Below are 13,771 nucleotides of genomic sequence, written 5' to 3'. Positions count from 1 at the left end.
GCGCGCTCCCGCGCCGGCCGTACTGCGCATGCTCGTGACGTCATTTTCCCGACGTGCATAGCGCGAAATTACGTTACGCCGAGCTTTGTGGATTGCGACGGGTCAATAAAGTTGCGTCAGGAAAAAAAAAAGATACGGCGCGAAAAAAAAAATTCAAAACAAAAAAAAGATCGCGTCGCTGGACAGAAGGGTCTGCTTTTACATGGGGTAAACAGTTTAAACTTTGTAAAAGCAGCCCTAATTTTGCGTTTGCAAACTAAAACTTACGGAGAAAAAACGAAGCTGAAAAGCTTTGTGGATCTCCGTAAGTGCTAATTTGCATACCCGAGGCGGCATTTTGACACGAAATGCCCCCAGTGGCGGATGCGGTACTGCATCCTAAGATCCGGCAGTGTAAGTCCCTTACACATGTCGGATCTTCTACCTATCTATGGGAAACTGATTCTGTGGATCAGTTCCAAAGATAGAAACAGGGATACGACGGCGTAACAGCAGTTACGCCGGCGTATCCCTTTTGAGGATCTGGCCCCTTGTTCTTAATAGGGACCTGTCATAGCCGCTGTTGCCTGGTCCTGCCAAGACTGCCATCCAGCCAGGGCCAGCCCTATGATGGGCCCGGGTGGTACTTTTTGGGGGGCGGCATACTGACGCTCGCCAGCCTATTCCGCCTGCTCCACTGCCTGTGAGGAGCCGCGCTGTTACTGGTGACAGGAGCGGGCGGGCGATCAGGACACTGAAAGCGGGGGGGGGGGGGTTGGGGAGCAGTCAGCCAGTGAGCGCCGCTGCCTTGAGGAGCCCGGCGCCGCTGCTATAACTGGTGAGAGAAGCGGGCGGGCAGGATAATGAAAGAAGGGGGGGGTTCTTTAGCAGTCAGCCAGTGAGCGGCACCACTGCCTTGAGGAGCGAGCCCGGCGCCACTGCTGTTACTAGTGACAAGAGCGGGGGGGGGGGACACTGAAAGGGGGGGTTCTTTAGCAGTCAGCGAGTGATCGACAGGTGACGTAAGTGACAATCCGCACTGTGTGGCAGGTGACAATCCGCAACGTGTGGTGGAGTCTGAAGCAAAACTGTAAGTACAAACACACATCACAAGTTGTATAAAACATGAGAGCCTGAGAGGGACTTGCCTTGCCCAGCCCCAATTAACCCCTTCAGGACTGGAAAGATTTGCCCTCTTAATGACCAGGCCATTTTTTGCGATACGGCACTGTGCCGCCTAAACTGACTATTGCGCGGTCGTGCGACATTGTACCCAAATAAAATTGATGTCCTTTTTCCCCCTACAAATAGAGCTTTCTTTTGGTGATATTTGATCACCTCTGCGGTTTTTATTTTTTGTGCTATAAACAACAAAAAAAAGACAATTGAAAAAAAAAATATATATATATTTTTTACTTTTTGCTATAATAAATATCCCCAAAATTTTGAAAAATAGACTATTTTCTTCAGTTTAGGCCGATATGTGTTCTTCTACATATTTGTGGTACCAAAAAAAAACACAATTAACGTACATTGATTAGTTTGCGCAAAAGACATTGTGGCCGCAGGCAATTCACAGGTCCCTTTATACTCCTGGATACATGTATAGAACCCATGGCAGGTCCTTTTATACGCCTATATGCATGTATAGAGCCATGACAGGTCCTCTTTATACATCTATAGAGCCATGACAGGTCCTCTTTATATTCCTTTACATGTAAAGAGTCATGACAGGTCCTCTATATACATGTATAGAGCCATGACAGGTCCTCTTTATATTCCTTTACATGTAAAGAGTCATGACAGGTCCTCTATATACATGTATAGAGCCATGACAGGTCCATCATGCTCTTATCATGTGCTTCAAAAAAAATAAAAAACACGAGAAACCATGTTTCTGGCATCCTGCATGCAGATTAAGGGGGCGGTCGCATGGATGAGGGGGTGGCACCCGGGGTGGATCCAATATCTGGCATCCCCCCCCCCCACGTTAAAATGTAAAAACACCCCACTGTGCCCCCTGCATCCTTCAATATCTCTTTGTTACTACTGTGTACCCTCTCTCCACAACTGCACTTCTGGACCCCTTTACATTACACAGCACCCAGCACTTCTGGATCCCTTTACATTACACAGCACCCTGCATCACTGGACCCCTTTACATTACACAGCACCCAGCACTTCTGGACCCCTTTACATTACACAGCACCCTGCACCTCTGGGCCCTTTTACATTACACAGCACCCTGTACCTCTGGACCCATTTACATTACACAGCCCCCCATAGCTCTGGACCCTCTGCATGTTAAACAGACTATTTTCAGTGCAGACCCCCCTTCAGTGCTAACCCCCCCAGTGCAGAGACCCCCCTCGGTGCAACCCCCCCCAGTGCAGAGACCCCCCCCTCAGTGCAAAGACCCCCTTCAGTGCAAACCCCCCCAGTGCAGAGACCCCCCCCCCTCAGTGCAAAGACCCCCTTCAGTGCAAACCCCCCCAGTGCAGAGACCCCCTTCAGTGCAAACCCCCCTCAGTGCACAGCCCCCCCAGTGCAGAGACACCCCCCAGTGCAGAGACCCCCCCCAGTGAAAACCCCCCCAGAGACCCCCCTCAGTGCAGAGACCCCCCTCAGTGCAGAGACCCCCCAAGTGCAGAGACCCCCCCAGTGCAGAGACAGACACCCCCAGTGCAGAGACTCCCCCAGTGCAGAGACCCCCCTCCCCAATTCAGTACATCAGGCTCAGATGCTGCAGATCAGCGCGGTGATGGCACATGCACAGAAGGTCCCCCTCTGTACACATAAAAAGTCAGGAGGGGAGGGGCTTCACTCGGATGTGCCTGTGACTGTGTCACACTCACATCAACTGTTCTATGAGAAGTGCCGAACACCGCTATCCGGGACACTAAGACAGCCGGCGACCGTGAGAGGAGGGGATGTCACCATGCACCCCCCTCCTTTGTATAGCGGTATCACAATAGCTGCCTCGAGTCTCCCTGCAGCTACCTAAAGTCACTCCGCGGCGATATCACCGCTTCAGTCACAGAGGGGGGGGGGGGTGCCAGCCTGACACCCCCCAGTGTGTGGCACCCAGGTGCGGCCCGCCCCCCCCCCCCTTAGTACGCCACTGCCTAAGGCATGTGCTTAGGGTTGCCACCTTTTATTCAAGCCAAACCCAAACACTTTAGCATCCTGAGACACCTCGGGAGAGTGGTGATGCGGTGCGCATAGCGTTCCGCAGAGAACAGTGGGTGTGGCCAAATCACTCTTACTGACATAATCGCTAGTGGTGCCGAACCTGCCACCCGCAGCTCCTCGATGGCAACAGATTTGTGTGTTTTTATCTTGGTTACTTGGGGAGCCACAGCCCAGTCTGAATAATGTGTCCGGGTTTCAGTCCACCTGAAACCCGAACACATGATTCAAAACCCGGACTGGCCAGGTGAATCCCGGACAGGTGGCAACCCTACATGTGCTGTATACAAAAACTCATGACATCATGAATCAGCCAGGTATGAGGAGCAAAATCAAAATTTATCTTTTATTTTCATAGAGCTGGCTCGTTCTTTCAGAAATGTCCTCCTTGGTAAAAAATAAATGTCACTTCTGTTTCTTTTTCTTTCAGACCCTAAAGATTTAATTCTGGATAAAAGTAAACTGGAGGTGAAGATCGATAAATTGACTTCTTACACTCATTACACATTAAATGCACCTTGCGAAGTTACGGCGGAAGCTTCCTTGTGTTGGAAATCTGGGAACCCTCCGAGATGTAGAGAGATCCCCAATACGAGGAGTAAAGTGGTCAGCCAGGTAAAATGATCAGCAAGATTTACTGTGCAAGATGAAAGAATGTCCATTTTCTGCTATCTGTCCATTTACTATGAGGCTCCTCCACACTTGTGCACATGTCAATGTAAAGGCACTAATGTAAGAGGAGCATTCTTCCCAACGGCCACCAATGTAGGAAGAGCATTCTTCCCAACGGCCACCAATGTAAGGGGAGCATTCTTCCCAATGGCTATCAATATAAGGGGAGCATTCTTCCCAATGGCTATCAATATAAGGGGAGCATTCTTCCCAATGGTTGCCAGTGTAAGGGGAGAATTCTTCCCAATGGCCACAAATGTAAGGGGAGCATTCTTCCCAATGGCCACCAATGTAAGGGGAGCATTCTTCCCAATCACCACCAATGTAAGGGGAGCATTCTTTCCAATGGCCACCAATGTAAGTGGAGCATTCTTCCCAATGGCCACCAATGTAAGGGCAGCATTCTTCCCAATGGCCACCAATGTAAGGGGAGCATTCTTCCCAATGGCCACCAATGTAAGGGGAGCATTCTTCCCAACGGCCGACAATGTAAGGGGAGCATTCTTCCCAATGGCCACCAATGTAAGGGGAGAATTCTTCCCAACAGCCATCAATGTAAGGGGAGCATTCTTCCCAATGGCCACCAATGTAAGGGGAGCATTCTTCCCAACGGCCATCAATGTAAGGGGAGCATTCTTCCCAACGGCCATCAATGTAAGGGGAGCATTCTTCCCAATGGCCACCAATGTAAGGGGAGCATTCTTCCCAATGGCCACCAATATAAGGGGAGCATTCTTCCCAATGGCCACCAATATAAGGGGAGCATTCTTTCCAATGGCCACCAATATAAGGGGAGCATTCTTCCCAATGGCCACCAATGTAAGGGCAGCATTCTTCCCAATGGCCACCAATATAAGGGGAACATTCTTCCCAATGGCCACCAATGTAAGGGCAGCATTCTTTCCAATGGCAACCAATGTAAGGGGAGCATTCTTCCCAATGGCCACCAATGCAAGGGGAGCATTCTTCCCAATGGCCACCAATGCAAGGGGAGCATTCTACCCAATGGCCATCAATGCAAGGGGAGCATTCTTCCCAATGGCCATCAATGTAAGGGGAGCATTCTTCCCAATGGCCACCAATATAAGGGGAACATTCTTCCCAATGGCCACCAATGTAAGGGCAGCATTCTTTCCAATGGCCACCAATGTAAGGGGAGCATTCTTTCCAATGGCCACCAATGTAAGGGCAGCATTCTTCCCAATGACCCCATATGAATTGGTTTTAGTAAGGGTTCCCTGAGACCTCTGGGGTAAAATTGTTAAGAAAGGCTGGTAAAGAATTTGATCTGAGGGACATCTTTGAACCTGCTGGGGTTGCAGACATCACATCCAAGATGGTGTCATCCAGCAGCAGTCCCTGGGTATTTGGATGGAGGATTTTACAGGTTAATATCATGCATAAAATATGATAAATACACATATAATCTTGTAGGAAGATGGTTGTTCAAATGAATGGCCTCGGACAGGGTCTCTTCAAGGTTTACATCTACATTAATAAAAAAAAATTCTCTGCCTTTCTGTGGTAATTACACTGGAGGTTTGCCACTGCTGCAAGATAGGAAAATGTTAAATGGCGTTACACAACAGGGAAGCTCCATTCCAGGAAGTGTTGGCGCGCTCCATTTGCATAGTATTTTTAGAAGTTTCCAAAATAAGATGGGAAGATGGGAGTTGTAACGTAATTCTGCTCGCCCATAACCTTATCGCATTGGGCATGATGAACATGTGTCGTCTTTATTAATCTGCTTTGATGAATAGGCGGATACATTGCATTCTGATTTGCCGATCTGAGCTGTATGAGATGCAGCCTTGAAGGCTAAGATGACAGCGGCATGCGTCGTTCGTGAAAGAATCCCAGTGCGCATGCTCGAAATTACGCTGCAAATCGTCAATGCTTTAGACGTGAACGTAACTTACGTACAGCCCTATTCGCGAACGACTTACACAAACGACGTAAAATTTTCAAAACTTGACGCGGGAACGACGTCCATACTTAACATTGGCTACGCCTCATATAGCAGGGGTAACTTTACGCTGGAAAAAGCCTAATGTAAACGACGTAAAAAAATGCGCTGGCCGGACGTACATTTCTGAATCGCCGTATCTACCTAATTAGCATATTCCTTCACGTAAATATACGGAAGCGCCACCTAGCGGCCAGCGTAAATATGCAGCCTAAGATACGACGGTGTAAGACACTTACGCCGGTCGGATCTTAGGGAAATCTATGTGTAATTGATTCTATGAAACAGTCGCATAGATACGACGCCGCACACTCAGAGATACAACGGGGTATCCGGAGATACGCCGTCGTATCTCCTTTCTGAATCCGGGCCTATGTGTTTTTCATCGGACAAATGTTCGCTGTGCAAACAGGCAAATTTTCCAGCAACAAATGTCCTACGTCGGCTAATCCGATCACGTTTACACAACTCCATTGGACTAAAGTTCAAAGTACAAATACGCATGCTCAGAACCAATGCTAAAGATCAGACAACAATAGCAGAAGTTGCCAAAGGGTGGCGGTACAAAGCTGAAAAACTAAGTGATTTGGTGAAAGTTGGCTGAAAAAGTCCTGCCGTGTGTATGCAGAACAAGTTCACGGCCAACACCTATTCAGAGCAAAATCCACGAAATGTCAGATGGAAGTCCGATCGTTTGTATGAGGCTTAACATACAGAATGCCACCCTTCCAAACTGCTAACAGATCACTGATGTCCATTGTGTTAAAAAAGATTCATGCCACTCTGCTGGTTCTTTCAAGTGGCGTTGGCCATGGCACCAATAAAAGGAGTGAATCAATAAAATTTCAAGGAACTCCTAGAAAACTCCGGAGGAACCCTGGTGGAGAATGACTGATGTACAATGTTATTTGTCACTTCCTGTTGGACTTTCTTATATACCTTGGAAAACGCAGCAGAAGTAGTGAGAGCTCCCTTTGCTGCAGGAGGAATGAGACTCCTGTCATAGTGTGGATGAGTAGAGCCATGGCCAGTGGAAGTCTTGCCACTACAAGAACCAAGCTGTCCAGCTTAGGATATGAAGAGAAGAATGGATAGCCGCACTCCGATGATCATTAAGGTTGTCTTTTATTCAAACGAAAAGAAGGTAGATCACATCACAGGGTTACAGCAATGAAACAGGGGAACAGCCGACACGTTTCGCACTGAACTAGTGCTTATTCATGGCTTCATGAATAAGCACTAGTTCAGTGCGAAACGTGTCGGCTGTTCCCCTGTTCCATTGCTGTAACCCTGTGATGTGATCTACCTTCTTTTCGTTGGAATAAAAGACAACCTTAATGGTCATCGGAGTGCGGCTATCCATTCTTCTCTTCATATCCTATGCATGTCTAGTGCACTGCCAGCACCCACGGTATCCTGAGTTAGTCTATTACTACATAGTTGACCCACCTGGAGCAGTAATCCCTCTTTCTCTCAAGCTGTCCAGCTGTCAGGTCACCTGTAGCCAGGTGACAAGTGCACCCCGTGGGGGTCAGGGATGCACCACAGGGTAGTGAACCCTATAGCCGACTGCTGCGATCAGAGAGGAAGCGAACCCAAGATCGCCCAGGGCGCGGAGTCTAAGACCCAGCTTTGTGTTCACCAGAGCCTCTAGTGGTGAGGATGGCCTTCGCCGCAGCTGGATCCAGGTCGCGACCCCTGGGATCCCCTAGGTCACGCTCCGCAGAGAGAGAGGGGAAGCAGCAAGCAGGACAAACGGTAGTGATGGGTAAGCCAAGGTCAGGGCAACAGGAAGACTAGGGTAACCGAGGGACAGGTAAAAGGTCAAGGGCACAGGCAAACCGGAGAAGTCAGGGACGAGCCAAAAACGGTACACAGGAAGGTAATCGTAGCACACTGCAGACAGGAACTTGAGCAAACAACACTGTTGAACAGCAAAGCAGACTAGCAGTGCAGTGGTTAATATAAGCTTCCTGGGATGGCCTTGGGTGGAGCAATACAGGGAGGAAGGTGATAAAAGACAGTCAGAAGGAGGGTCAGGCCTCTAATGAACACATGGAGATCAGGTAAGATGCCAGACTTTATTGCATATCCATGACACCAGCATCTACCAAAAATGAAATTCATGCTTTGGGAGGGTTGAGTCTGTGAAGGAAAACAATAAAGAACGCTCATTAAATCTGATCTATTACTGTATGGCTCAATCACAAGAAATTTTGATGTGATGATTTTACAGGAGAAAATGTTTGTCTTGAAATTCATTGCATCAGGTAGGAAGTGATGGGAAATCTAAAATTGCACCGTTGTCACCAGAATAGAAATAAAGGAAACAAAAAGATTTAGCTTTAGATATGTATTATAATAAGATCACCACATATAATAAGTACAGTAATTGTAGTAAGGTTTATTTTCCAGAAAGTATCCTTAAAATGTCTCTACTTGTTTTATATAACAGATACCATATAGGATTAAGGATCTGGAGGTGCCGCACCCATCGCTCTGTGTCCAGGTATGAACCATCCTTGTTATATTATCTGTATGTATTGATTGTACAGTGGAACCTTGGTTTACGAGTAACGTGGTTAACAAGCGTTTTTTGAATAACAAGCAACTTTTTTTAAAAACAAAACTTGGTTTGTGAGTGTTGGCTTGCAAGCTAATGGGGTGTGCAGTACCGCATTTGACCAGAGGTGCGGGCGCGCCGGTGACACTCGGAACGGTTCGGAGCCATTCCGAAATACTCAGAATCACTCAAATACTCAGTTCCCGAGTGTTTCCGAAACCTTTCCGAGGATTTACGAGATCAGCCGAGCTGTCCCTGAGGATTTCCGAGGCTCTCCGGTGCCCCCCCCCCCCACCTCTGGTCACATACGGTATTACATGCCATAGACGTCAATGCGGGAAAAAAATGATCTTTGTTTCCATTGACTTCTATGGGGAAACTCGCTTTGATATGTGAGTGCTTTCGATTGCAAGCATTCTCCTGGAACTGATTATGCTTGTAATCCAAGGTTCCACTGTATTTATTGCATTATGTGCTCCAGGACAGAATTATAAATCCACTGCAGCCCAACTACAGCACTCCTTATGCTGCTTCTACCAACAGAGTTCTTCTGTACAGGGACTGCAAGAGGCTGATATTAAAGTGATATTAATGCTTCTTTTTTTTATTATTATTATTATTATTATTATTAAAATAAAAAAACATGTTATACTTACCTGCTCTGTGCAATGGTTTTGCACAGAGCAGCTCCAATCCTCTTCTTCTAGGGTCCCCCACTGGCGCTCTTGGTTCCTCCTCTTTAGCAAATGCCCACAAATGAAAGCCACTTTCCATGGGGGCACCATTGTGGGCTGGCTCCTGAGCCACACTGTCTGCATGTTCACAGCGTCTCCCCGCAGGGATGTAGTCCCAAGGGAGGGGGCGAGCACACTGACTAACCCCCAGCCAGAAGGGCTCAGATGATGGGCTCAGAGCCCATCATCTGTAAGGATAAGTAAGGATAAAGCCTTTGAAATCTGAATGTTTTTCTATTTTGACTACACTATCTTGATAGGGGGCCCGGGCCCACTGTGTTTCTGGTTTTCCTTTCAGAGGAACGATATCTGCTGTTAAGTACGGGGACTACAATGATAAAATCATATCATAAAACATACCCAATGTGATCTTTGTACTGTGTGTTCAGCACCTGCATTGCAAACTTACTCATCTGTGACCAGTGTATGGCATTGCAAGCATGCATTGTACTTTGTGAACATGTTGGCAGATGTGCCGCAGCTTGTAATAACTTGGTGGCTCCGATTGAATGCACATGATGAATAGGATAGTTATGAGTTCAAGTAAAGAAGTGGTATAGCAAAATGATTCTCAGATGTAGACGCAGCTATTGACCCATGGTTCCCAAGAATGGGTCCCCAAGAATGTTTATGTCTTGTCCCTTCATTGCATAAATAGACGTATTACCATCACTGTTTCAGATGGTAACGAGTGATGAGTTTGGGTTCAGACTGGTCCAAACCTAGAAGTTAGCAGTCAATGCTGGGCCAATGAGCAGTGGGCTGGTGATTTCTGGCCTTGCAGCTGATATACACAAATGATTTGCGCGATATCATTGACCGTATATGGCCTTACGATGACAGCTAATGTTCAGGTTTGGACCAAACCTGATTGGGATAGAACCCAAACTTTTCCATACCTCATTGGCCCTACGATGACAGCTAATGTTCAGGTTTTGACCAAACCTGGTTCAGATAGAACCCAAGATTCTACATACCCCCTTGGCTCTAAGATGACAGCTAATGTCCAGATTTGGACCAAACCTGGTTCAGATATAACCCAAGCTTATCAATACCTCATTGGCCTTACGATGACAGCTAATGCCCAGGATTGGATCAAACCTGGTTCAGATAGAACCCAAGCTTATCCATACCTCCTTGGCCCTAAGATGACAGCTAATGTTTAGGTTTGGACCAAACCTGGTTCAGATAGAACCCAAGCTTATCCATACCTCCTTGGACCTAAGATGACAGCTAAAGTCCAGATTTGGACCAAAACTGGTTCAGATAGAACCCAAGCTTATCCATACCTCATTAGCCCTACAATGACAGCTAATGTTTAGGTTTGGATCAAACCTGGTTGGGATAGAACCCAAGCTTATCCATACCTCATTGTCCCTAGGATGACAGCTAATGCCCTGATTTGGACCAAAACTGGTTCAGATAGAACCCAAGTTTATCTATACCTCATTGGCCTTACAACGACAGTTATTGTCCAGGTTTGGACCAACCCTGGTTCGGAAAGAACCAAAGCTTATCCATACCTCCTTGGCCCTAAGATGACAGCTAATGTCCAGGTTTGGACCAAACCTGGTTCAGGTAGAACCCAAGCTTATCCATACCTCATTGGCCCTAAGTTGACAGCTAATGTTCAGGTTTGGACCAAACCTGGTTCAGATAGAACCCAAGCTTATCCATACCTCATTGTCCCTGGGATGACAGCTAATGCCCTGATTTGGACCAAACCTGGTTCAGATAGAACCCACGCTTATCTATACCTCATTGGCCTTACAACGACAGTTATTGTCTAGGTTTGGACCAACCCTGGTTCAGAAAGAACCCAAGCTTATCCATAGGAGTAATGTGTTTGATTAATTTGGGGAGTTTGCTATGTTTCATGAGGAGTTAGGCTTAATTCATTGAGCTTTACACAAGGATAACGGTTTTTATTTTAAGTTAGGTTATTATAATTTAGAAATATAAGTGATAGGTAAATTAGGAGAATCTTTGATTAACAAATATCAGGTAGTAGTGTCACATCCAACTGGACTTGTTCTGTAATATTGAAGATGATCCACCACTCTTCCAACTGGCTTCCTTGGTTCCAGTGAGTGTTTTAAATGGTATGGTTCTTTACTGGTTGGACAAAGCTGTGTAAATATATTTAGGAAGAGTCTAGGTATGGCCAGCTAAAGAGGTTACATCTGATCTGCTAAGAGATGTCATGCCTGTCTTAACCCCTGTGTGGTTATAAAAAATATCCTGTGTATAGTTCAATAGATAAGAAGAAATAAATTAAAAAAAGGAGACAGACTTGGACCAACTGGTTCTTTTCTACCCCCACTTTTTTTATAATTCTGCTGTATATTTTAACCTCTTCATATTTATTAATTCACAGGTGTCAGTAAAAGGGAAAGTCTTGCACACAGAATGCTTAAATGCCAGCGGTAAGTTGTTTTTCTAGCCTTGTATTGCGTCTGCCAAATGACTATTCTATTTCCTTTATTTTATTTAACTCGTTGGAAAGGTTGGGTTTCAGTATGTTGTCATAGGCTGTTCTTGCTTTGCCTAACAAGCATTGTCTTGAATGCCCATTGTTTATGGATTGTAATTTTCTGAATGTGTATGTTATAGAATGAAGGTATAGGGCAGTGAGGGCGAACCTTGGCACCCCAGATGTTTTGGAACTACATTTCCCATGATGCTCATGTACTCTGCAGTGTAGTGTAGCATCATGGGAAATGTAGTTCAAAAACATCTGGAGTGCCAAGGTTCGCCATCACTGGTATAGGGGAAGCAACTGCTCTAGCAACTCCTGTGCTGACCTATATCAAGGGAAATAGTAACAAATCCTTCCAGCACCCACAATAGTTATTTTTTTCCCCATATCTGTTGGCTGAATTTGGCACTGCATGAGACACCAGATTGTCAAGCATATTGGCTATAGGCTGGTGTTATTGAGTAGTTATACTTATCATATCTGACCCTGCACAACACCTCCATAGAGCACACCATGGTAATGCTATCAAGTGGTACCATGCAAAGTCACCTGCCATGCAGAGAAAGCCTGACGGGGGCCTAGTTCCCTGCCATTGGTTCTGGAGATTCCTGCACCCTAGGAACTCATCAGACAAACAATGCTTCTGCTGATGGCCAGGTATTGAGTGAAGCCTCGTACACACGATCAGTTTCCTCGACAAAATCCATCAAGAAACTTGGTGGCAGAGCTTTTTTGCCGAGGAAAACGGCCGTGTATATGTTTTTTGTCGAGAAAACTGTTGTGGATCTCGACGAGAAAAAAAGAGAACAAGTTCTCTTTTTTCTCGTCGGGAGTCTCAATTTCCTCGTCGTGTTTCTCGTCGGGCTGGTTTACGACAAGAAACACGTTCGCGTGTATGCTTAGAAATGCGCGCATGCTCAGAATAAAGTATGAGACGGGAGCGCACCTTCGGTAAAAGTATCGTTCGTAATGGAGATAGCACATTCGTCACGCTGTAACAGACTGAAAAGCGCGAATCGTCTCTCATCAAACTTTTACTTAACACGCAGTAACATGAGATTAGCAAAAGCAGCCCCAAGAGTGGCGCCATTGGAATAAAACTTCCCCTTTATAGTGCCATTGTACGTGTTGTACGTAACCGCGTTTGAGAACGACGAGATTTTGTCTTGACAGTGTGTACGCAAAGAAAGCTTGTCAAGATTCTCGACAAGCCTGATAAGGAACTTGTCGAGAAAAACGATGTTTCTTTTACGACGAGTTTCTCTGTCGTGTGTACGAGGCCTAAGGCTTGGAAGATTTGGTGACTAACGATAAGGAAAGCAAAAAGAAGAAGGCGCACCGGCCTAGTAGATTACCATAAGACCTTTAATTAGTAAAATAAGTTCAAGTGTAATCACAAAAGTACAAGATAAAGTGCATGTATCATTATCCAGTCCAGTCCCATCCACAGGGGCACAGCTTAAACATTTAAAGCGCTGAGACCTGAGTACATTGGAATTAGTTTTACTAATTACAGGTCTTGCGGTAATGCACTAGGTAGGTGTGCTGCCTTCTTTTTGCTTTTGTTTCAGTTTGGCTTTTTTCTGAAGTTGGCAGCAAGGCTGAAGTGGGGTCTAGGCTACCTATGGTGTTTGTATCATGTGTGACAGGAAGTCAGGTAAATCTGTGGGTGTTGTCACAGACGGGACATACATTTCTGCCTTGTTTAGACAATACACCAATTGTTATTAGGCGTCGGCTGCAAAAGTAGCCAGAAAAGGTCTAAGGGCGTTAAAAAACTTCAGCTGTTCAGAATGAGGCAATTAAGGCCTCTATAAGTAATCCAGAGGATTACCACTGATTTGCTGCATCCTGAGGCTTTGTGAGTAAGGAGAGCAGTGTACTGAAAGTCTTCTGAGGAGGTGAGAAGGTGATTGATTTTTCTGTGTGATAAAAATCAAAAGACTATTGTTTTTCTGCTGTATGACCAGCAGTGTCTGCCCAGCACTAGGCTGTGCCAGACTCCATAGATAGGTTTCTGTGTGGTGAAGGTAGACGCCCCAAGTGGCCAGGGTTTATTTTATGTTTGATTTTGTTTATGCTGTTTGGATGCTTGCACTTGTTTCCAGCCAGATGGAAGAATAAACCAAAATCTTTGTTTTCGACTGCCTGTCTGTATAAATTCAGTGTGTAGTGAACCCATCCATCAT

General features: G+C 46.0%; 1 protein-coding gene across 1 annotated transcript in view; it reads left to right on the top strand.

The window, feature by feature from the left end:
* Positions 1-13,771, top strand: part of IL17RC (interleukin 17 receptor C) — a 90,022-nt gene that overhangs the window by 61,497 nt on the left and 14,754 nt on the right. The window contains exons 11-13 of the mRNA XM_040359012.1: positions 3,599-3,783; positions 8,262-8,315; positions 11,481-11,529. Coding sequence (XP_040214946.1) covers positions 3,599-3,783; positions 8,262-8,315; positions 11,481-11,529 — 288 coding nt within the window. The remainder of the gene's footprint in view (positions 1-3,598; positions 3,784-8,261; positions 8,316-11,480; positions 11,530-13,771) is intronic.

This window comes from Rana temporaria, chromosome 7, assembly GCF_905171775.1.
Source record: "Rana temporaria chromosome 7, aRanTem1.1, whole genome shotgun sequence".
NCBI classification, from domain to species: Eukaryota; Metazoa; Chordata; class Amphibia; order Anura; family Ranidae; genus Rana; species Rana temporaria.
The sequence above is the reverse complement of the archived record's forward strand: the minus strand, read 5'-3'. Positions and strand labels throughout refer to the sequence as shown.